Source organism: Drosophila virilis, chromosome 3, assembly GCF_030788295.1.
Source record: "Drosophila virilis strain 15010-1051.87 chromosome 3, Dvir_AGI_RSII-ME, whole genome shotgun sequence".
NCBI lineage: Eukaryota > Metazoa > Arthropoda > Insecta > Diptera > Drosophilidae > Drosophila > Drosophila virilis.
In genome coordinates this window covers 15311226-15334908 of record NC_091545.1, presented here as the reverse complement: position 1 = coordinate 15334908, position 23683 = coordinate 15311226, and the positions used below count along the sequence as shown (strand labels likewise).

Below are 23683 nucleotides of genomic sequence, written 5' to 3'. Positions count from 1 at the left end.
TATGTATGTTTGCTACCCTTTCCCAAGTCAGCACATGAAGCACACACTAAGATGCTAACCTGTTGCAGACAACACAAATATCAGGAGTTTGACAGCTGCGTTGGAGCTCGTGGGCCAACAAACGAAACAAATTAATCACGAGCAATTGCAAATAGACTTTCAATCGGCTTATATAATAGATTCCTATTTTGGATAGATTAAATCAATCGATTATAACAAAAGAAAAAAACTATTTTGAAACCCGGCAAAGAAACAATATTTATAATTTAATTTTTTAATATTATTGAAATTGATAGAAGACTCATTTACCCTACTGTTTGCTCTTCTTTTTGCAAGCATACATGCATAATCATGCTACGCACATACATTCACACAACTACATTACATGCACGGGGCCGCCTGGCGATATCAACTAAAACAGTCCATTATACATATATTGCTTGTGCTTCTTCTTGCTAGTATATGTAAATGATCTGATTTTCATAGCTTTGTTACGCACATTTACATTTACGGCAGCCCTTTAAATACAGGTTGCTCTTCTTCTTGCAAACATACATGTATGATCGGCTTTTATACTCGCAGCTGCAACTAAAACCATAGCCAATAGGCAGTCCTTTTTCTATTGCATGTATGTTCGCAAGAAGAAGAACAAGCAGTATATAAAGGGCTGCGCATTGCAGCCGACTTTCAGTTGAATATGTGTGGCGAGCCGGTCATGTGCGTTGTATGTGTGTATGTATAAAAATGAGATAAGCGGATCATGCAAGTATGCTAGCAAGAAGAAGAACGACCAGTATATAAGTGGCTGCAAAATGGGGTTCACTTTCAGTTGAAGTCGCGAGCCGGTCCGGTGCAGATGGTGTGGTTTGACGTTTGTATAAGAACATAAAATACAGATCGCGCATGTATGAAAGCAAGAAGAAGAACAAGCTGTATATAAGGGCTGTTTATTGCAGCTGTGTTTTAGTTAAAGTCGCGAGGCGGTCCAGTGCAGAGTGTGAAAGTTAACATTTTTTTTTGGTGCTTGTTTAAAAATGTTAAGTGCAGATCATGTGTGTAAATTCGCAAGAGGAAGAGCCAACTGTATAAATAGGGCTGCCTATCGAAGCTGGGCCTCATTTGAAGCTGTGAGCCAGCCTTGTGTTAACGGTGACCAAATTTTTTTTGTTTGTGCTTGATAAAACTATAAATGGCGGATCATGTGTGTAAACTAACAAGAAGAAGAGCCGCCAGTATAAAAGGGCTGCGCTTCGAAGCTGAGCGTCAGTTAAGGTTGCGATGTGGCGGAGTGCAGTTGATTCAAATATATACATTTTTTTTGTGCAGATCGTGTGTGTAAACTTGCAAGAAGAAGAGCCACCAGTATAAAAAGGGCTGCCTATTGAAGCTAGGCCTCAGTTGAATCTGCGAGGCAGCCTAGTGTAGACGGTGACAAAATTTTATTTTTTTGTGCTTGATAAAAATATAAAATACAGATCGCGTGTGTAAGCTGGCAAGAAGAAGAGCCAGCAGTATAAAAGAGACTGCCTATTGAAGCTGGGTGTCAGTTGAGGTTACGATGCGGCCGAGTGCAGTTGATTTAAATATATAAATTTTATTTTTTGTGCTTGATAAAAATATAAAATGCAGATCGTGTGTGTAAACTGGCAAGAAGAAGAGCCAGCAATATAAGTAAGGCTGCCCATTGAAGTTGAGCCTCAGTTAAAGCTGCGAGGCACCCTTGTGCAGACGGTGACAAAAAATGTTCTGTTGTGCTTGATAAAAATATAAAATGCGGATCATGTGTGTAACTTGCAAGAAGAAGAGCAAGCAGTATAAAAGAGGCTGCGCATCGAAGCTGGGTGTCAGTTGAAGTTGCAATGCGGCCGAGTGTAATTGATTGAAATATATAAAATATTTTTTTGTGCTTGATAAAAATATAAAATGCAGATCGTGTGTGTAAACTGGCAAGAAGAAGAGCCAGCAGTATAAAAGAGGCTGCCCATTGAAGTTGAGCCTCAGTTGAAGCTGTGAGGCGGACTTGTGTAGACGGTGACAAATTTTTTTTTTTTTTTTTTTGTGCTTGATAAAAATATTTAATGTGGATCATGTGTGTAAACTTGCAAGAAGAAGAGCCAGCAGTATAAAAGAGGCTGTCTATTGAAGCTGGGTGTCAGTTGAAGTTGCGATGCGGCCGAGTGCAGTTGATTCAAATATATAAATTTTATTTTTTGTGCTTGATAAAAATATAAAATGCAGATCGTGTGTGTAAACTGGCAAGAAGAAGAGCCTGCAGTATAAAAGAGGCTGCCCATTGAAGTTGAGCCTCAGTTGAAGCTGTGAGGCGGCCTTGTGTAGACGGTGACAAATTATTTTTTTTTTTTTTGTGCTTGATAAAAATATAAAATGCAGATCGTGTGTGTAAACTGGCAAGAAGAAGAGCCAGCAGTATAAAAGAGGGTGCGCATCGAAGCTGGGTGTTAGTTGAAGCGGGCCAGTGCAGTTGATTGAAATATATTAGATTTTTTTCTTGTGCTTGAATAAAAAAATATATAAAATGCTGATCATGTGTGTAAACTGGCAAGATGAAGAGCCAGCAGTATAAATAAGGCTGCCTATTGAAGGTGGTCCTCAGTTGAAGCTGCGAGGCAGCCTTGTGTAGAAGGTGACACAATTTTTTTTTTTTTTTTTTTGTGCTTGATCATTTTGTGCTTGAACAAAAATATGAAATGCAGATCATGGGCAAGATGTTGCAAAAAGAAGCAGCAATATAAAAAAGAATGTATTTGAAGCACATAAAGAAAAACGAAAATTATTTGTTGAAAGCTCAATAAGGCTTACAAGGTAAGTACTCAATTTTTGTGCTTTATTTTATAGATGTATTAATATCATTTAGCCTGTGAGGCTGTCCGATGTAGACTGTCTGATACTCAATAACAAATTACCCGGCGTTGTTCGGGCCAATTCTAACTGAGGCTTAAAGCCTGTTAGTAAGGTGTTTTGTGTATCTTAAAAAAAAAAAAAAACGAAAAATACATTGATACGAAACATATGTATTTCATTCAGTTAGAAGTAGTTTATATATTTGTTCACACGCTGTAAGCCCCAACAACGAATATTGCTTTTCATTTATCGATTGGCTTGCGTGTAAAGTAAGCGAAAGAAGGGATACTTGGCTTGCAGTACACATAGTACTCGAATGGACGATACTTTATTTACGGCCAATGTGTAGTCAATAATAAATATTTAATATGGTTTCTCTGGATCGAGTTACTTGCTACCTCGAGGGCTTTTCGATTGCAGGCTAAACAACTTAATTTGCCCTCGAGGCAGACGGCAAACAAATCGAGGCAAGTGCACAGCAGGCTTTCGATGTGTGTGTGTGCGTGTGTGTGTGTGTGTGTGTGTGTGTGTGTGTGTGTGTGTGTGTGTGTGTGTGTGTGTGTGTGTGTTATCTACAGCTAAGCTATCACAGATACAGACGCACACTTTGCCAGATAGACAGGCAATCAGTGCGTTTTCCTGTACAGTGTCGCTGGCACACACAAAAAGACAACAATTTAATTAAAAATTTATGAGCTTGTCGTTGTCGCTGTTGTCGTTGTCATTGCCGTTGTCCTGGCAAATATACAAACAAAGCAACAAACTGTTGCTGCACCCACACAATTACACACGACGAGCACGAGCAGGCGACCCCAGGAGATGGCCGCGCGCACACATGCCTACCGGAAATGGCCTGCTGCCATTGTTGTTCCCCTTTCATTGTGCACTTACGTGAAGCCCATTACGTACCACCCCCCACTCGCTCTGCGGTGATGTTATGTTGGCTTTGGCTCATTTGTTTGGAGTTTGCCGGCGTTGTTGTTTAGACTTTTTCCAGCTAATTGGCAAAGCGCCCTTTTGCCTTCTATCTCTCTGCTGCTGGGAGGCGAGCAAGAGAGCGGCTTAATTAGCAAAGTTTTTGAAACTCCCGCCGCAAAAAGTTTTTCCACAGCGACATAATTGAAATGTTTATTTGCTGTTTGCTTCTCGCATATGCGACTGTTAATGTGTGTGGGTTTGTGCATGTGTGTTGTTGTTCTTGTTCCTACAAAGTTTCTCATTCATTTCAATTAATTTGCAATTTTTGGTCATAATTTGATGCATTCAATTTGTTGTGCCGACGTAACAGATCTTTAACAACAATTTTACTTACAACTTCCAGCAGTTGATACCCTTTAACCATAAAAAATAACGTAAAAGGAATGCAGTATAAAGACGGAGATATTTTGTGTAATTGTGCTTTTATTTTTTTTTTTTGCGCTTAATACTTACACGTTAGTGTGTTTCTATGCGATTATCTAGAATTTACGTATGCCCTCAGGCTTGTTGGCATGTTTATTGATTAAATAATAACACATTCAGTGCTGTCTTTTAGAATAATTTTATGTTCGTGTACTAATGGGTAAATTAAACTGACTAATAGATACAGGGTACCGCCTAGTCTCGTAAAGTTATCTTGTTTTCATCTGCTTTGTAATCTGCATGCTAATTATATACCTACGTAAATTACAGTTCCTCTCTCCGGATCTGTCTTCTCCACTTTTGTTTCGCACTTGGTGCGTAATTTATGGCCTTGCTTATCTATTAGGGAGCAACGCTTCAAGTGTTGGCTATTTATAAGCGTAAAAGCTTCTTAGCCTTTGTGTATGGGTTTTATCTGTCGAAGGACGCATGGCAGACAATGGAATATCTGTTGAAAGAGGCACGTGTATGACATTGAACACCCGAAACACAATTGGCCATGTCAGCATATTCGGCTTATAGCTGATTTTCTCCGCAGCCATAAGCAGATCCCTCAGTGTATTCAGTCAAAGGAGAAAACAAAACATCTTTGTTTTGCGTAACTTAAGAGTCTTTAGAGTTGCTGAAGAAACACTTTAATGTGAGGAACTAAATTATATTTCATCAAAATTAAAACTCCGCTCCATTTCTTTTACATTGTATCCGTGGCCAATAAATAACATATTGAGTTGACATTCAAGTAAGCCCTATATAAATGCGTTCAGTGTTTGTTCCCTTACACTTGTGCCATATAAATATGTTGATTTATGATAAACAGCTTAAAAGATTTTATGCAGAGCTTTTCTGAAGTATTGCTTGGCAATACAATGCCTCGCGTCCGCTTCGCTTTTATATGGATATCGCATAACTTGCGCCCACAGCAAGTTGATCTTTCCTTTTCCTTTGTAACACATCCTGTGCACATTTTATTTGTGGCGTTTCCCACGCACAAAAGCAAAACCAAAGTGCGATTTCTTCTGGGCAAATATGTGTAGCATACTTTTCGGTGGCTGGCGCCAATTGTGGAGGCGGCTTACAATGCGTTCCATATGCCAGCTTATGGAAGTGGAGAACGTCGCGCAGGGATTATGTGGGATCTTTAAAAGCTTTTTCAATTGTTGAATATTTTACAATTTTTTATTAGCTTTGTGCTGGCGATTACCGCAATTTTATCCCTTTGGCTTTTGAAGTGACGCTACACACACACACACACACTTGCACATGTACGCATGCATGTTATTATTGTTGTTGTTGCTCTTGTTGTTATTGCTGCCAATATATTTTTTTTTGTGTTTATTTCTCATTAACAACAAGCGAGCTGCGCATTTTGTTGGCCCCGTTTTAATGGCCCACGAACCGTTGATTTTAACGTCTCGTGCCAGTTGCTGTTATTGTTGTTATTGTTGTTGCTGTTGATTTTTTTCACAAATTAGTCGCACGAACATTTTGCTGTTGTGGCACTAAATGGCAGGAAAAAGGCGACCGCGACATAGTCCTGCCTGGCAGCCGAGCTCGCCGCGATGGCAGCAAATTGTTTGCAACATGCAAAGCGAAGGCCCGCAAATAGGCCGACATAGCCAGAGACCAGGACCAAGACCAAGACCGGCGACCCCGAGCCCCGGGCATTCCCAACGCTGACATCGACCCATTCTCCAGTTGGCGGCTAAACAAACATGCAGGCAGGCACACACATAAAAGACAGCCAGGCAAACAGTCAGTGAGCCGGTGGCTTATCTGCTGCTCAGGCAGCGTTGTCCTCTCTGTCCTGGCAGGCGCACACATGTATATACACTCACACACACACACACGCGCGCCTTCGCATATAGCGGCATGCGATACACTCTGCACCTGCTTTTCACCGTTTACCAGTCTTTTGCAGTTCTGCTTCTGTTGTATCCACTTTTTCGGATTTTCTTTTTTTTTTCTCGTTTTATGTAGCATACTTACGTGCGCGGTCTGCCTCTGTGGCATTTAGGGGCGACGTGCAAGGCACGAAATGAATATGGATTTGCTTTTAATTACTGGCTGAGTACAAAAACAACAAACACTAAACAATTTTTTGGCTGCTATTTTTGTGCCTCCGGTTTTGTTGGAATTTCGTTGAGGATTTTGTTGCAGTTATTTTTGTGGAAGAGACTTGGTTGAAAAACAGCAGCAAATTTTATTCAAATATTGCTGCGTATTATTTTGTCTAGATTGATAGAAAGCCGCGCGTAATATTCATAAAAAAATCATAACTGGTGTCTTCAGAAAGAATTTAAAACAAATGCGAATATTTAGTAGGATCTAACACAGCAAATAATGCTGGCTAAAATTCACCTGTATCTGTTCCTTATAATTCAGTAATATTCAGCCCGTAAGCAAAATTTACTAAATTGTGACAGTCTGTTGAAATTCTCTTTGCAAGAGCGTTTTTTACATTTCAATTATTTCAGTTGAATTCCAAGAAAGCCTGGCTAATCAAAGTAAATTGCAATGCGTAATATAATGTTGTCTTTTAGTTTGTCGCATCTGCTTATTTCAACTTTTTTAGTGTATGAGCATTTTGTTTACCTTTAAGCATTTCTTTTTTACTTAAAAGCATTTCAGCGTAGCTGTCTGTCATGTAGTTTGTCTCACATTTCGGCACTTAGTGTGCGATGCCTCGGTAGACCTTATTTTTATCGTTTCGTAAGGATATTGCCTGTCATTGCGCCTGAATCAGGTCAAGCAAAAAGCCCAACCCAAAACTGGGCAGGGCCCATACTGCTTTCCTTTACGGTAAATCTTTCGCATACACACACATAAACCTTGTTATGAAAAATGTGCCCAAAAGGTATGCAGCACTCGCTAACAAACATACACACACACACTCGCTGTCACACACAGGCAAAGATAAAAGTGCTGGCCGCAGGCTTTTATAAAGTCGCGTATGCGTTGCTCTCGCGTCTCCTTCTTCTTTTTGGTTGTGCAGCGTGTATGTAGCTGTTAAAATATGTATTGGCTTGCATATTTTATAAGCTACATGTGCTTTTCAGACTTCATAAGCCCCGCGTACACACACACACACACACACACACACACACACACACACACACACACACACACACATGCGTGCTCGCCTACCTTGCCAACTCGATATTACTGATTGGCTTATTAGGTTTATTTTTGGGTACACTCTAATTATTTGCTCTGATTGCCAGTGCCAGGGTAAGTAGGATGCCAGTTTATCTACTTACCCATTTAACAGGTTACACGGTTAAATCCTGTGTCCGGATCCATTATTTAAGTGCAAGCGTTAAAAAGCGCGCGCGTTTTTAGACGCACGCACAGGCACGCGCGCGCACCTGACACGGTTTTATGCGTAGGTGCTTGTGTGTGTGTGTGTGTGAGTTGTGTGTGTGCGTGCCTGTGTCTGCCGTTTGACAAATTACACGCGTGTGCTTTTCTTGTTATTACAGTTGTTGTTGTTTTTTAGTCGTTGTTGTTGTTGTTGTTCACACATTCTGTAGCATACTTCTGGGATGCTGATAAATTGCTCTTTTGTTGAACATTTTATATGGCACGCAAAAGATGATGTGATTTTTCTTGCATTAGATGAATATTTAATATTTCAATTTCATTATGTGACAAAAACAGAGAGCGAGAGAGAGCGGGAGAGAGAGCAGAACGGAGATATAGCAAGAGTTTAAGTGCGCTGTGGTGCCGCACATGTCCATTTAATTGTTACCTCTCAGCATTCTCATTATCAGCTTGACTAACCCAACCAACCGCCCCCCGCGGCGACCCTGTCCGTGTCTCGAGTGCGTCATTAGGCGTTTGTTAATGGGTTTTCAGTGTCGCCATTTGCCAGCTACGACAGCAACAGCGGCAGCGACAGCAGCTCACATGCCTGAAAGTATGCAGTGCAGCTCTCGTGCTAACTCATTTAATATGCTTTATGACGTCATGTACACGGTCTGTTGGCCTGCATGCCTGCCACTGCCTGGGCCCCACTACGGCCCAGCCCAGTGGCGCATGCGACAATTGCGTTCCTTTTTATTTTTTGGGGGGGAGCGGGGTCTCTTTTGTTGCTGTGTTTCCACTGTTGTTGTTACTTTTTTGGACACGCCCCTTTTGTTTACTTTTGCCTTCATTGTTGCGAGAGTGTTGCCCATTTGAAATGCATATAGCCTTGGTTCACAAGCACAAAGTGTCCCTCGGCTATACGCTTAAAGCGCGTACGTCCATAGACTGAAATACATCACGCGAGTAAGTTCTCTATATTTATAGGCCTGCGAATTGAGCATTTCATAAGTTAGGGCTTAAAGCTAATTCGCGCCAAAACTAGATATATCTATCGATCTAGCTATGTATATATCTTTCTATCTATAGCTCTTTAGACAGAATCTGATATTCTAATTTAAATGCATATTTACATCGGAATGTTCATTAGGCATTGGAAACTTCAATCAGAAACTGTCCAATCACAGCGTTGCTTTTGATAATCACAGTTTTCATAATAAAATCGTCACTTTTTATGTTTGGGTAAATGTTTTCTTGATTGCGTTTAACAAACTTTTTCTTAAAAATGTTTCCACCAGCATAAAATGTATAGGATTTTTACAAGTTAGTAGAACTTCTTTAAAACATATCCCATATTTGGCTGCAGCTTGCCCTTAAGCCACGATTGAATCAACATATTTGGACGGCCTAAAAGTAGACCTTATTCAACTAGCCGCAGGTCAGTTCAGCACTGACCTTGTGCCCTAATATGAGCTTTAACTTAGTCACGATAAACGCGCCCCAAAAATGGCTGATGGTCCCGTTGATTACATGTCTCAGCTGGTGACTGTCACTGCCAGCTTACTAGTCGACCACTTAGCAATTGGTAACACGCTTTAGCCAGTTGTGTGGGGACTTTGCCCTGTTTGCACCTGCTTCCTGTGTGAAGCCAAAGAAGCCTATTTAGGTCTCCACACGGCCTGGCCAAAGTCACGTTTTAACTGTTTGTTTACCCAACGCACTTTGGCAAGAACTAAACCATATAGCGCTAACTTTGTTTCTCGCAAGCAGTTTCGTGTTCCATAAAAACTATAATGTTTCGGATTGAAGGTGATTCTAATTTGCATATAATTCTAGGCTCTGAAGGTCCCGTTTGAAATTAAAAGTTTATGAGCGCAATTTATTATGGTTCAAATTTAGATTTCAGAAAGATTTGAAACTTTCTCAAATTGTGCTTCAGGGCGTAAAATTTACGCAGCCTGGCTTATGAGTAATTCCCATTTTAATCTCTCGACTTTTCTAATTTCAGACAGTTTCAATTCCCTAGCTTCCATTTAGAATCTTCCGCTCTCTCTGTGCCCCTTTGCAAGAATTTAAGGTTGCATTATGGGGCATTAAAATATTTACTACTTCGCATTACTTTACTTTATTTAACTTCACTTTACTTCACTCAACTAAAATTCTCAGAAACTCCATTTTGTTTTCACTGTTGTTGTTGTTGTTTTCCTTGTATTGTTGTTACTTCGTTTTTTGTTTTACTTTTTTTTCAATTCTGCTAACGGCGACTTGTGTCTTGCCCGTCGCGTTCCCGTCTCGCTCCGCGACTGACCGTTGCTTAAAGAACTGGCAAAGCGGCAGACGAAAATGGGAAAACTGAACTGAAACGAACATACACACACAGACACACACATCGGCTCCGTGCTGTGGACGTCCGTTGGCGTGCAGGCTAAGCAACAAACTGTTGTCGCCAGTTGAAATTCAAGTGCGTGCTCGTGTAAAGCTCGCCGCTGGCGAGGAGCTCGTGCTTCTGTTTGTGTTTGTATTTGTATTTGTGGGAGTTTTTGTTGTGCTTTCGCCACACACGGCACGTGCTGAGCTTGAGCTTTCGTTTTTGCTCGGCGCAGCACGTGAGGCCGAGCCAATTCAATTGGTTTTCTCAACAAGTGGAAAGCTTTTCAATGCGCCATCAATTAGCGCCTGTGCTGTTAATTGAATTTTCATGGCTACTAAAAGGAAGCAAAAAAGCTCGCTGCAAACGGAGAAAAAAAAAAAATAGTTTACCCTCAACCTGTTGACCACCACAGCGGTGCTTGGGTGCCGCCCAGGGTATGATACAGTGGGACCGAGGGGGAAGCTTTTATTGCATGCTGGCTTTTGTCCTTACAGTTTGCAAATAGTTTTCTGCTACATCAAGGACTCTGCCTTGCTCTTGAAACTGGCAACTAGCTAAAGCCAAAGCGGCTGAAATATTTATGCACACATAAGGTCATCGGAGCAATTTGTCCGCTTCGCTCAGCTGGCACTAAATAAAATACTTGTATACATTTACGTTATATATGTTCGAGTTCTTGTGGGTAAGTAGGAAAGTAGAAAAATATATAAATTTTGCTAGGCCATAACATTTTATGTTTTAATACTTAGCCAAGGACAAGGTGGCAGGCAAAACTTTTCAACTTTTCAGTTTTCGCAACAAAAAGTCTATAATTGAAAAATAATTGCAATATAATTGAATGTGGCCTCTTTGGGTGTTGCCAAGGAATAATAAATTCATGCCAGAGATACAGCTACATTTTGCATGAGCACTTGGAGTAGAACAAATTGTATTAAATATGATTTCGAGTACATTTTGTCTTTATTTTAAACCATAACTGCGCACGAGGGAGCTTTCCCAGTTAGCGGCTCCACCTAGCGTATTTAAATCGAATTAAGCTAAGCTTTCGTGTAACTTATTGTTAAATCATTCAAATTGTTAATCCATTAAGGCTTTTAAAATGTTTTCGAGGCCAACATTAACTGAGCACTGATTTTTATATCTAAAAGTGGTCGTTTAAATGCTTCTAAGAATTAATTATATTATATATTTAAGAGATATTCAACAAAGTTAGGCGCCCTGAGAGATTGTAAAGGCTAGACATTTAGTTTTTATGGTACCAAGTGTTAATTTTGTTTTTCGGTATATTTTATATATATTTCAACAGAAAATATTCTAGAGCTTGTTCAGCTTAAAGTTAGCAAAGCGTATATGCGTATACTTAATGCAGTTGAAGTTTATTGAATGTCTGCGTTGATGCAAACAGCTACTTATTCATATTATAGGGCCAGTGAATGGATAACCTGCTTTTAATTAAGTCTCTTAAGGGTGATGCAAAAATGTTATGTATATTGTGGACAAAATGTTCATTAAAAAATCACCCAGTTTACAAGCAGCTGCCAGACTGGGTAAGAAATACTATATAAAGTGTTTATGGTGCATATATTTAATATATAAAATATTTACACTATCGATTTGCGGTTTTTTGAGACAAAGCAACAGACCACAAGACTAACAGCTTAAGACAACAAAACATCCTGGTACCGAATAGCACTTTGCTTAATAAATATACGAATATATTTAGCTTAAACACGAACTCAAACCGCATGATAAATGGTCAAAAGTGCCCCAAGGAGCAATTTAGTGTTAAATGCTTTAGATTCAAGTTGTTTTAAGTGCTGCAATTTTGCATGCAGCTTTTCGCTTGAAATTAACGAAATTAATGATTTTGTAGGAGTTCTGTTGAAACAGTTTATCACATTTAAATGAAAAACGAAAACTGGTTCCACAATTGACGTAAATTTCGTCAAGTGTGATTTGGCGAAGCGGAAACCGGGCAGCCAAATATCTATGCGATATTTAATTTTATATGTAAATCTAAGCGCTAGTCAACAACGTGTTGGCTGACTTTTTGCTCCTCTTCGCAAATGTCAAGTGTGGCACGAAAAATAGAAAAAAAAAAACTATGCGACTCGAAATAGACAATGACAGCTCAAAAAGGTCTCTAGTCTTATGCGAATGACAAGCAGCACACACAAAAAAAAAAATCAGAAAAAAAAACACAGTTTGGCACACTTTAAAGTTGAAGCGACGACGTTGGCAGTTCGTCACGCCTTTCGACGCCCCACCGTCATTTAGCAACCGCCGTCTATGGGCCATTATTGTTTTTAATTTGGCTTTAAACTGATCAAGGTCGCAGCGACAAAAAAGCGGATTTAAATTGGAACGCCAAGATGCCAGACACGATAGTTAGCCACATGGAAAGAAATGCTGCCATTGGCAAGGCGACAAGCACCCAAACAGTCTAACTAAACGATATTCTTTGGATTCGATTTGCTTGCTATTAACGTAATTAATATAAAAAAATAAAATGCAGCAATAAGTTGCTTTAATTTCATTACAGATTAGATTTTAAACTGCCATTTTTCGTTATGACTGAAACTGAAGGATTTTGATAGACCACAGTGGGAGAGAGAGAGACAAAGAGATAGAAGTTGGCTTAGATAATATAATTCCATAACCTTGGGCTCTTTTATTTGACAAATTAAAAGAAACACATGTTTTTTTTGCTACTTGTCGGACAAATATCTTAAATATAGATGATATTATTTAACAATTTTCATTCCAAGTAACTTGAATGTTTTATTAACACACATTTTTAAAATTCTTTTGTATTGTAAATAATATACAAATAACACGATTTGGGGGGAACTTTAAAGTGGCATTTTATGTGGGTAATTTAATTGTATAATTTATTATAAAACAGTTAAGGTAGCCTGCAGAACGGGTAGAAGTGGATAATGACATTCAACATTTTATTGCTCTAATTTGATGCTCTAAAATGTTATTAAAAATAAAAAACAGGTCCCAACTGATTGAAATAATTTAACACAAACTTTTCTGAATGTATTAAACATAACTGAATAAATATCAGGGATTATTATTATTATTATTATTAATATTGTTATTTTTAGTAGTATGATTATAATTATGGGTATGATTATATTTTTAGTATTATAATTATTAATATTATTGTTATTATTTTCATTATCATTATCGTAAATTTTCTGCTTATATTAAGTATTGAGAAATTCTTATATGAAATATATAAGATATGACCCAGGGACCCTGTCCGAAGTGTGACAAGTGTGCCTTTTTATATTGAATATATTTATATTGAATATCGGTCGTATTATCGCTAGGGTATACAACCCAAAAGTAACTGTTAATTCGAGTTATTCGATATGTGTGAACTTATGTGAGCATACTTATTTTAATGAGGATACGCCCAGATATAAGTTTCTGGAATTTGCCAACGAAGCGCTCAAAGCTTCAGACATAAAGCCAAGAATTCAATTTGCAGCAGCAAGTGGGCAGCAGCAGCGACAATAGCGAATGCTGTCCACACACTTGCAGTCCACAGAGGTGTGCTGCAGCTGGTACTCACCACGAGGCAGACACCAACAGGCACCAGCCCAACCAATACAAGCAACGGCTGCCATTTTGCATATAAAAGAGTGTCGCGTACGTGCCGCACTTCTCTCTTTCTGGGCGACAGTCAAGTCACGAGCGTATTTTGAACGGCACTTGTGCAACCGACCGAGCAACGAAAGCCGTTAAAAAGCTCACGAGTGTGGATCGTGTTGCCGCCCCTGCCGTTGCCAGTGCTTGTGTTTAGCTGTTAAAAAAAGCAAAAAAAAAAAGAAGCTAGCGAACGCTTTCCAAAACTCACCACAGCACCAGCAGCTGCAGATCGACAGCAGCAGCAGCAGCAAGAGAGGCGTCCGACGTCGTCGCGTGTAATAAAAGAAGCAAATTTGAGTTGGTTTTGGGCTTTGGCGTCAGCTTCGAGAAATTGTGCGCGACAACGTAGCAAACAGTGTAAATGGAGCTTTGATAGCGAACGGAAGGACAAAACTACTGCCGCTGCTCAAAGCTGATCTCAACTCGAGTGTTTTTTAACATAGTGAAAATACAAAAAAAAAATATTAGAAACTGCTGCTGACATATCATAGAAACTGTGCGTGTGTTTTTTTAACTCTACAAAATGGCAAAACTCTTTGTTGTTTTTGCCGTTTTGGCCTTGGCGGCCATTGGCGCAGGTAAGCACAACATTTTCATTGAAATAGAAAACAAAATAACAAAACACAAAATATGCTTTTAAGTACATATATTAAAAAATGCTTAGTTATAGTGTGGGCCTGTTTTAATTGGTCTGTCTGAATAATTTGCATTGCTGCAGCGGAAGTTGTCAATCAATTAAAAAAAAAAAAATTAAAAACTGGCCTTCAAATATAAAAACTGAAAGCTGACTAAATTAAAGTCGTAGCCTGTTTGTAACCTTGATTATGCAAAAAAAAAAAGGACGCGTAGACAATTGCCTGGCCACAATAACAACAACAACAACTTGTTGCACTTGCAAAACAACTTTCATTTCTGTAGGGTTGCACAGATCCTGAGATTCAACATTAAAAACAGCATATTCAGTATTCAGCTGAAGAAAAAAATAAATGTAACTTCGTTTCGAATCAAGTCGAGTTTGACATTCGACATTTGTGGAATGCATTTGTTGACTCTGACAGGCAATCGATCAATATGTGTGATTAAGTACATGCAATTCATGTACCCAAGTATGTTGTCGTGTGTAATTTGCCCAGCGGCTTTGCCCGTTCGACTGTCAATTAACCGTTAACAGTTATGCAAATATGGCAACAGTTTCTTTCACTGTTGCCAACTGTGACTGCGAAATGTCAAAGTTATAGCCGAGCTCAACAAGTATTTCTATATATTATTTTGTTGTTGCTGTTATTATTATATTTGTTATTTTTGGCCTGGGCTCATGGAGTCTGCCCGTGCCGTAAGTTCTTTGCATTGGTATTGGTGACATCGTATTTCATAATGGCAAACGTGTTTTGGCCAACCCCAAGCTCCAAGAGGCACAACCAGCTAGACGACATGCCGTTAGTCCCCGGCCTGCATCTACATATGTCGTATGTCTATATCGATATCTTTTTTTTTTTTATTTTGTTGTATATATATAACAGGAAGTGCCAGCCAAACAGACATATAACCAACCCACATTTGCCATACCGAATGCAAAGCTGAAATTCTTCCGGTTTTGAAATCACATTAATCAAAGAAAATAGCCAAGCTTTGGGCTGATTTTTACAAATTTCCTTTCCTAAATTTAATTTAAAACTAAATTCTACATACTGCAAATTATTCAAATTTGAGGTGTTAATAATTAACATTCATTCGAAGCTTCAGTAAATTTCATTAAAAGCTTGTTTTTCCTTTAAATTAATTTTTCCCTCAATATTTGCACTTTTCAAAACCGTTTTGTTTTTTGTTTGCATTTTCATTTTGGTGGTTTTTTTTTTGCGTAATTTTTCTCAATTAATTTCGAATTGCCCGATTGCAGCCAATGCTGAAGAAGTGCGCGTTAAGCGTCAGGCCACAACCGAGGAGCCAAAGAAGGAGGAGTCTTTCGAGAAGGAGCTGTGCAAGGACAAAGATGCCGGCGAATGGTTCCGTTTGGTAGCTGGCGAGGGTGACAACTGTCGCGATGTCATTCAGTGCACCTCATCGGTAGGTTTGCTTACAAACTAGCCCAGCTCTTCATACACTAAAATGCTTTGCTCCGCTTCTGCTCTGATGATTTACAGGGCCTGCAAGCCATTCGTTGCCCAGCTGGTCTGTACTTCGATATTGAGAAGCAGACCTGTGACTGGAAGGAGTCGGTGAAGAACTGCAAGAGCAAGAACAAGGAGCGTCGTGTGAAGCCTCTGCTGCACACAGACGAGCCGCTCTGCCAGGATGGTTTCCTCGCCTGCGGTGATGGCAACTGCATTGAGCGCGGCCTTTTCTGTAACGGCGAGAAGGATTGCTCAGACGGTTCCGATGAGAACACTTGCGGTAAGTACAAAATTGTGGACTTATAATTAAGAGCACAGTGGGGAGCATGGAGGGGAATACTTGGAACTAGCTAAACAGCGAAAATATAAATAGATCGATAGATTAATCCGAGATAAAGGATGAAAAAGACAAGAAACAATCTGAGGAAAAACCAACAGAGAGTGAAAGGAGCATATAAGTAGGACTGAAGGGAGAACACAAAACAGAGCTCATTCAGAAAATAATACGAAATAAATACCAGTTCTTTTAATAATATTATCATAAGTAGGACTTGGAGAGCTTAATGGTTAATAAGTGTATGTAATGCCGGTGCCACATAAGGTTTGACTTGAATGATTCAGCAAGACTCGAGACATAAGCTGCCAGCATTACATAGGATTGGCTTCAAATCCGATATTACCCCATCATCGGGCAAGATAAAAACAAGAAACAAGAAAAAAAAAACATTTCTAGTGGCTTACATTTGTGTGGCGCGTCAATTTCTTTGAGCTGCTCAGTGGATTTAAGCCTGTCCCAGTCAGAGTCGCACCTTAAAACCGGTCGACGGCATTTAACATTACTTTTGGAGCTGTTCGGTCTGTGGAACCACTCTGAAAATCTCTCAAGAAAAACACTATGCAACAGACAAGTGTCTGTGAGGGAGCTGGCGCGGTCGGGGGTTGCCGCCTACGTGCAATGCAGGTATTGCACCAGGTATAGACCGGTTTCGTAAAGCCCTTCAGAGGGAGCGATCGTGAGCCCATAAAATGCCGCTAGATTTCGTTTTGGCTTATTTCTTATAAATACGTGTTTTCTTCTTCGTCTTCGACTTCTTTTGGATGGGAAATGTCAAGTGTGAAATGGTAGCAAATGCCAAAGAAACGAACTTTGAGCTGATCTCATCATTGATCCAACACACACAAGACACAAAACTGGGTTGGGTCGTGCATTTTGCACCATTCATTATACATAAATTTTTGAGTGGGACCGGGTGGTTAGGCCATGCTTAAGTCACACACATCTCGCATGCAACATCTAAATGTTAAATAAATCAATAATTAATTTTAACCTTGGACTTAAAAGAAATAAAACCAAAGCAAATGTACGTATATCTACCCCGTTGTTGCCCACTTCGCCGCTATTGGCATGGGGCCGAGCTACCGAAAGGCGTTTCAAAGCCCGTTCGATTCATGTGTAAATTAGGCTTACATAATCGGCTTAAAACGCTGTATTTTTAGCAATTGCAAAAAGCCGACTAACCAACAACAACAACAACAATCACAAAACACAAAAAAAAAAAAGCAGCAGCAACAAAAGAGCCAGCAACTTGTTATTTATTTATTTATTATTTCTTTAAAATAGCAGCCAGCGTAAAAAACCGCAACTAATTTTAAATAACAACAAAGTGGAGTCTTTCTTAGCTTTTGCTTTGATTTTGTTTTCATTTCGCTTCATTTTTTTTTTTTTCTGTCTTCACTGAGTTTACATTAATAATTTGCAAAACACGATGCCGACATTTCTCAAGACGCGCCCGCATATAAATGTGCATTAATGAGCAAATCAAATGCCAAACAATAGTCAAGAAATAAATGGCCATTGCCAGAGCTACGGCAGTTCAATTCTAAGACCTCCGCCATAGATCGCAGCTCATAGATGGCAGATCGTGTCTTGGCTAATGCGAAAATTGGCACGTTTCACAGCCGTTGGCGATGGCGGCAACATTGCAAGTGCTCAGCGAGCCATTAATTTGTAAACAATTGAATTTAAAATTGAAATTGAATAATGCAGGCACTTGCTCACTGAACACAGCTCGCTGCTCGCCTCGAAGGCAATAAGGAAGCCACAGTATGAGCCAATTTAAATGGCAACCATCTAGAGTTTTGCTGCGATTATAAATCCATATATCAACAAAAATGTGCAGCAAAGCGTCGAAGCGAAGTCAATTAGGTGTGTGAAGCGACGAGTGTTACGCATAGATAGCCCCGGATAATAGCTTAGCAGTATTTACGATAATGAAAACAATGCAGAAACCAAATATACAAAATTATGATAAACGATATGTTTGTTAAATACTTAAAAAACTTAGATAAATAAATTTATACAGTCTTTTCTGGCACTTTCAATTTTCTTTTTTCAATAATCTGCTTAGTGCTACTTTCATTAACGATTTACTGAAAGAGTTGCTGAAATCAAGATTTTTATGTAGTCTTATAGATTATGTGATTTTGAGTGAGATATAAAGTTATTTATTTCCTAAGATATTCATAAATTCAAAGCTATTGTCTGAATTTGCCCTTTTCTGTCGTCTTCTTTGCTCAACATTCTTAAACGTTTTTCTAAGCGTGCAAGAAATCGAAAAATATAGAAAGTAAGCACAAGTTTCTTTCCTCAATCGTTATACACTGCAATATAATGTTCAAATTTTTCGTTCTGTTTTCTTCTTTGCGCAAGATATTTAAATGTTTCCTCTTTCTTACTGAAAAAGAATCGAATAATTGTAATCAGATAACACAAATTCTGCAAAAGACTGGTGTTTCGAAGGAATGTGAATGTAATCCCAAGATTCTCTTTACTGTTTCATGCCAGTTAAAGTGTTTTTTGAGTTTCTTAATTCAACACAATAAGATCCGTGATTGTTTACTTGTAATTTCATATGCCACTTGGCCGACTTTATCACGTAATCGGCCTGGGCCTGTGCACATCCTCTTGAACGAAATGTAAAGCCAGCTCACATTTAGCTTGCTGTTGGCCATAAACAATGTGAACACAAGAGCACAAATATGTGAGCGAAACGGGGAGCGGACAAAGAAATGGCATGCAAACTAAAGACAAACCCTAAAGTCGCTTAAATGCCAGGGAATATTCAGAGGCTGAGCCGACGCTGCACAACCGGTTCGATGCTCGATGACATAACACTTGGCTATAACGACAGATTATTGGCAACAAGAAATGCCAACAGCTGGCAGTCAGTAGTTGTGTGTGTGTCAGCAGAGTGAAAGAAAGAGGGATAGAGAGAGAGAGAGTGAGAGAGAGTGAGAGAGACAGGCGGAGTGATAAAAGGTCAGGCGGAGACAAAAGCCGGGTTCGACCTACTTGCAAAAACTGATTCGAAAAGAAAAAACCTGACGAGAAAAACGAAGGAAAGAAACAAAAGTGTTTTCTTTTTTATTTGTTATTATTTTATTTGCTTGGCCTTTGCGTGTCTCGTTGGCATTTCACTTTGGCAAGTGCCAAAGCAACAAAAAATTACGTCAAAGAGTTTCTTTTACTGCAAACTTTCGCAGTTGATTTATGATGATGAGCTACTGCTCCAAGCACCATGCTCTATGCAAGTGCAAGGCTTACAAATGACGCTGGCAAGTAGTGTATATATAATTTGCATATGGCCGCTAATGAATGGCAAACACGTGGGCGTGTACTGAGGCTGACCGAAAGCCGAAGACAGCGCCGCATAGATTAAACATTGTGGGCCTCTGCCCTGGCCCAGGTGAACGTTGGCTGCATGCCAAAGCAGTTGCCAAGTCGAGCTCTTCGCTTGATTGACGAAGACTTGGCTTCAACAAAAACAACAACAACAAAAAAAAAGCACACACAGAGAAAAATATAGATTCAAAATAATAATAAATATATATACATATATATGAGATACTGAAATTGTGCAGACATTTTCCATTCACTTTGCGTTTTGGCGACGGCGGTTTTCCCGACACCCGGCTGATTTGTGATTGGTTTTCCAGGCCTGACGTAGTTCATTGAACCGGCTGCCGCCCATGTACAGTTAGCTAATTGTTTGAAATCATTTTCCATAAAGTTGATTGAACTTTACTGAAACGCCCCGTACAGAATATAAATGATTAGCCAAGACCCAAGTGCGCTGAGAAAAAAAATACCGAAAACAATATATGTAATTAAATTGTATAAGCCAAAAAAATGTGGAATTTCTTAATATCTAGGCCGGCCGTGTGATTTTTAAGAGATTTCCCAATTCTCTTGAACTGCTTACAAAAGCAAGGAGCCCTTATTCATACTATCAGAAGTCAAAAATGTTTTCCGCTTGAAGGGATAGGTCTGGAGTTAACAAAGAACTGTTATAGATATTTACATTTTATGTTAAGTAGCTATTAACAGCCATTCCTTAACAGCTTTAGTTTAGATGTTTAAATAAGAAATTTGAATTTATAAAGAATAAAATTGTTGGGTATTTAATACGGTTTATATGATACATTTCTTTCGCCGTGCAAAGCATTTTATTTGATCTTTGTCTTTATGTTCGGATTTTTGCATCATTTATAGATATCGACAACGATCCGAATCGCGCGCCACCCTGCGACCCTGCCGTCTGCGTGCTGCCCGACTGCTTCTGCTCGGAGGATGGCACCTCGATACCCGGTGATTTGCCAGCCAAGGATGTGCCCATGATGATCACGATAACGTTCGATGATGCGATCAACAACAACAACATTGAGCTGTACAAGGAGATCTTCAAGGGTCGCAAGAATCCCAATGGCTGCGACATCAAGGCCACCTACTTCGTCTCCCACAAGTACACCAACTATTCCGCGGTGCAGGAGACATCGCGTAAGGGTCATGAGATTGCTGTGCACTCCATCACGCACAACGATGAGGAGCGTTTCTGGTCGAATGCGACGGTCGATGACTGGGCCAAGGAAATGGCCGGCATGAGGATTATCATTGAGAAATATGCGAATATTACGGACAATTCAGTTGTGGGTGTGCGTGCGCCATATCTGCGTGTCGGCGGCAACAATCAGTTCACCATGATGGAGGAGCAGGCCTTCCTCTACGACTCGACCATTACAGCTCCGCTGTCGAACCCACCATTGTGGCCATATACCATGTACTTCCGCATGCCCCATCGTTGTCATGGCAATCTGCAGAGCTGCCCCACGAGATCGCATGCCGTGTGGGAGATGGTGATGAATGAGTTGGATCGTCGTGAGGATCCCGCCAATGATGAATATCTGCCTGGCTGTGCCATGGTGGACTCCTGCTCAAATATCCTGACGGGCGATCAGTTCTACAATTTCCTGAATCACAATTTCGATCGCCATTACGATCAGAATCGTGCACCGCTTGGTTTGTACTTCCATGCCGCCTGGCTGAAGAACAATCCTGAGTTCTTGGACGCCTTCCTCTACTGGATCGATGAGATCCTGGCCAATCACAATGATGTGTACTTTGTGACCATGACACAGGTGATACAGTGGATGCAAAATCCACGTACCATCAGCGAGGTCAAGAACTTCGAGCCCTGGAGGGAGAGGTGCGTGGTGGAGGGCAGACAAGCTTGCTGGGTGCCAAATACCTGCAAGCTGACCTCCAAGGAGGTTCCCGGGGAGACCATCAACCTGCAGACCTGCGTCAGATGCCCCAACAACTACCCATGGGTCAACGATCCCACTGGCGATGGTTTCTTCTAAGTCAGCGTGCGAGAGAGTAAGAGAGATCGAGAGAGAGAGCTCAATTGTGAGAGAGCGAAAGAGAGAAAGAGTGCGTTCGCATCCGCATCCAAGCAGCCCCAATCCAAATTCCTACAGTCACCTACAAACTACTCGACTTTTATTATTTCAATATACTCAAGACTTCTTTTATATTGTACTCTTTATTTTGACTGTGCCGCGTTTTAAATCGCTACAAAAACGCGCTCGGCTAAGTCTGCTGTGTTACGTTATTAAAAAACAAAAAAAAAACAAAACAAAACAATGAAAACAAACAAAAAGAACAACAAAATTGACAAAATGACAACACAACACAACAACAACAACAACAAGAAACAGCAAACAAAACAAAACTTGTGTTTTTATATACTCATTTTTGTAGTTTTACGTTAATTTGTATGTGTATATTTAAAAAATACCTAATAAAAAATAAAGTAAATCGAAAAAAAAAAACTAAAACGAAAAAAAAGCAACAAAACAACAAACTTAAAAACGAATTAAACGAAAAGTATATTTCATCATTTTGATTATTGTGATGCTAATCTTGAGCAGCAGCGGCAGCCATAAAAATGCTATTATAATGCACAAGATGGGTTTAGCAACAGTCTCTCTTCTACCTGGCAACAGACGCAAGTCGGCCCAACCACTATATATATATATATATATCCAACTACCAGTATAGCCAACAATCAACCCAATTTGTGTGCGCTACCCACTGACTTACTAACCAGTTTTGTATTATCCCAACAAAACCAAAAAAAAAAAAAAACAAAAAAACAACAAAAATTTGAATAACAAAACGCGTTTTTGATTTCGGTTTTCAGTTTCGATTTCAGTTTCATATGTAAATTTAAGTTTTTTTTTTTCTTCTATTGATTTTATTAGTATTTCGAGTGTTTCCTAGACTGGTTTTCATATCAATTTTAAAGCGAAGCAACCGGTCTAGAATTAGCCATACTTAGCATATATATTTATATATATTGCTGGGCAGCATATGAATTTATTAAAATGCAAAATTTAAGCTTATTAAAAATCCTCTTATTATGTATTTTTTTTTCTTCTCGGTTTTTCGGTTTTTCTTGCCAATTTGTATGCACACAAAATGAGTGCCGGCTCATATGGCACCAATTGTGAAGTGGTCTCCGGCAACAGGTTCTTAATTCATATAGGGAATCTTTGGACAGCCCCCGCTGGCGCTTTGCGCAATCATAACAAATCACACGATTGTCGATAATTAATTTCAAGCATTGCGAATTTCGACTCTGTCTTGGAAATACCAAAGTTATATGCGTGCCCATGCAAATTGATGTGGCTTACACATTTTTTTTTGTGCTCCGCACCACAAAATTGACTCAATAAATAAATACACTTTTATGTGGTTAAATTCATATATAATATAAATTTTATATGCCAATTTTGATGCATGCTTAAGTTTTTTCAGCAGCCAAGGTGATTGCATAGACAGACACCGAGAGTAAGCAACAATATGTCGTCTGAGAAGATGAGTAATTTTGTGGCGTGGCTTAATCTAGCCTTCAGTAATCAGATGTTTAGTAACTGTTGCTACAAATCTTAAGTATCAAATAAAAAAAAAGCATATAATTTCCATAGAGTTAAAAGATCTGCGTGCCATTATATTTGCCATTACAATCCTTACATATTCAATAGACGTAATTGCCAGCGAAAACAAGTTTCCAAGAGATTCGATGCGCTCATATTCACAAACATAAAACTATGTTATTAAACAAAAATAACGTCGTTTTTCGTTTGAAAAGTTGAAAAGACTATTTCACAAGCGTGATTTTTTATCAGCTATGAATTTTTCCCTGGCTGCAGAAGGCATTCTGCTCTTATGATTTATGTTAGCATTCTTTGAATTCGGCTGCAGAAGACATGCTCTTGATATGCTTATTCAATTTGTAAACGCACAGTGAGCTATGCCATTTGATGTGGTTCAAAATTCTGTTGTTGTTAATACGTCACGTATTCACACGTGTGTCTGTGTGTGTGTGTGTTTGCAAACTTTTACTCTTGCTAAGGTGAACTAGTTGTAAAGTGGACGCTTTGCATAAATCGTGCATGAAAAGCGAACGCACAGTGGGCCAAAGTGTAATATAACTGCTCGAAAACTAGGCAAAGCGTAAAGCTTATGTGTCAATGCTGGATATATTGATAATGTCCAAACTGCTTAATTTTTAAAAACAACAAAATTCGGTTATAAATATTTATTCAAATTGTTTTAATTTACAAAAAT

At 39.4% G+C, this 23683-nt stretch overlaps 2 protein-coding genes across 3 annotated transcripts in view; one reads left to right on the top strand and one right to left on the bottom strand.

The window, feature by feature from the left end:
* Positions 1 to 10001, bottom strand: part of LOC6622095 (lateral signaling target protein 2 homolog) — a 35655-nt gene extending 25654 nt beyond the window's left edge. For both annotated transcript variants that reach the window (XM_032434654.2, XM_002047526.4), the window contains exon 1: positions 7521 to 10001. The gene's annotated coding sequence lies outside the window, so the exon portion shown is untranslated. The remainder of the gene's footprint in view (positions 1 to 7520) is intronic.
* A 3614-nt stretch (positions 10002 to 13615) lies between these two features.
* Positions 13616 to 21940, top strand: serp (chitin deacetylase-like protein serp). The gene is made up of 4 exons (XM_002047525.4): positions 13616 to 14178; positions 15498 to 15664; positions 15742 to 15991; positions 20264 to 21940. Exons 1-4 carry the CDS (start codon positions 14124 to 14126, stop codon positions 21409 to 21411), a joined length of 1620 nt encoding a protein of 539 aa, XP_002047561.1. The 5' UTR covers positions 13616 to 14123; the 3' UTR covers positions 21412 to 21940.
* The last annotated feature ends 1743 nt before the right edge of the window (positions 21941 to 23683 follow it).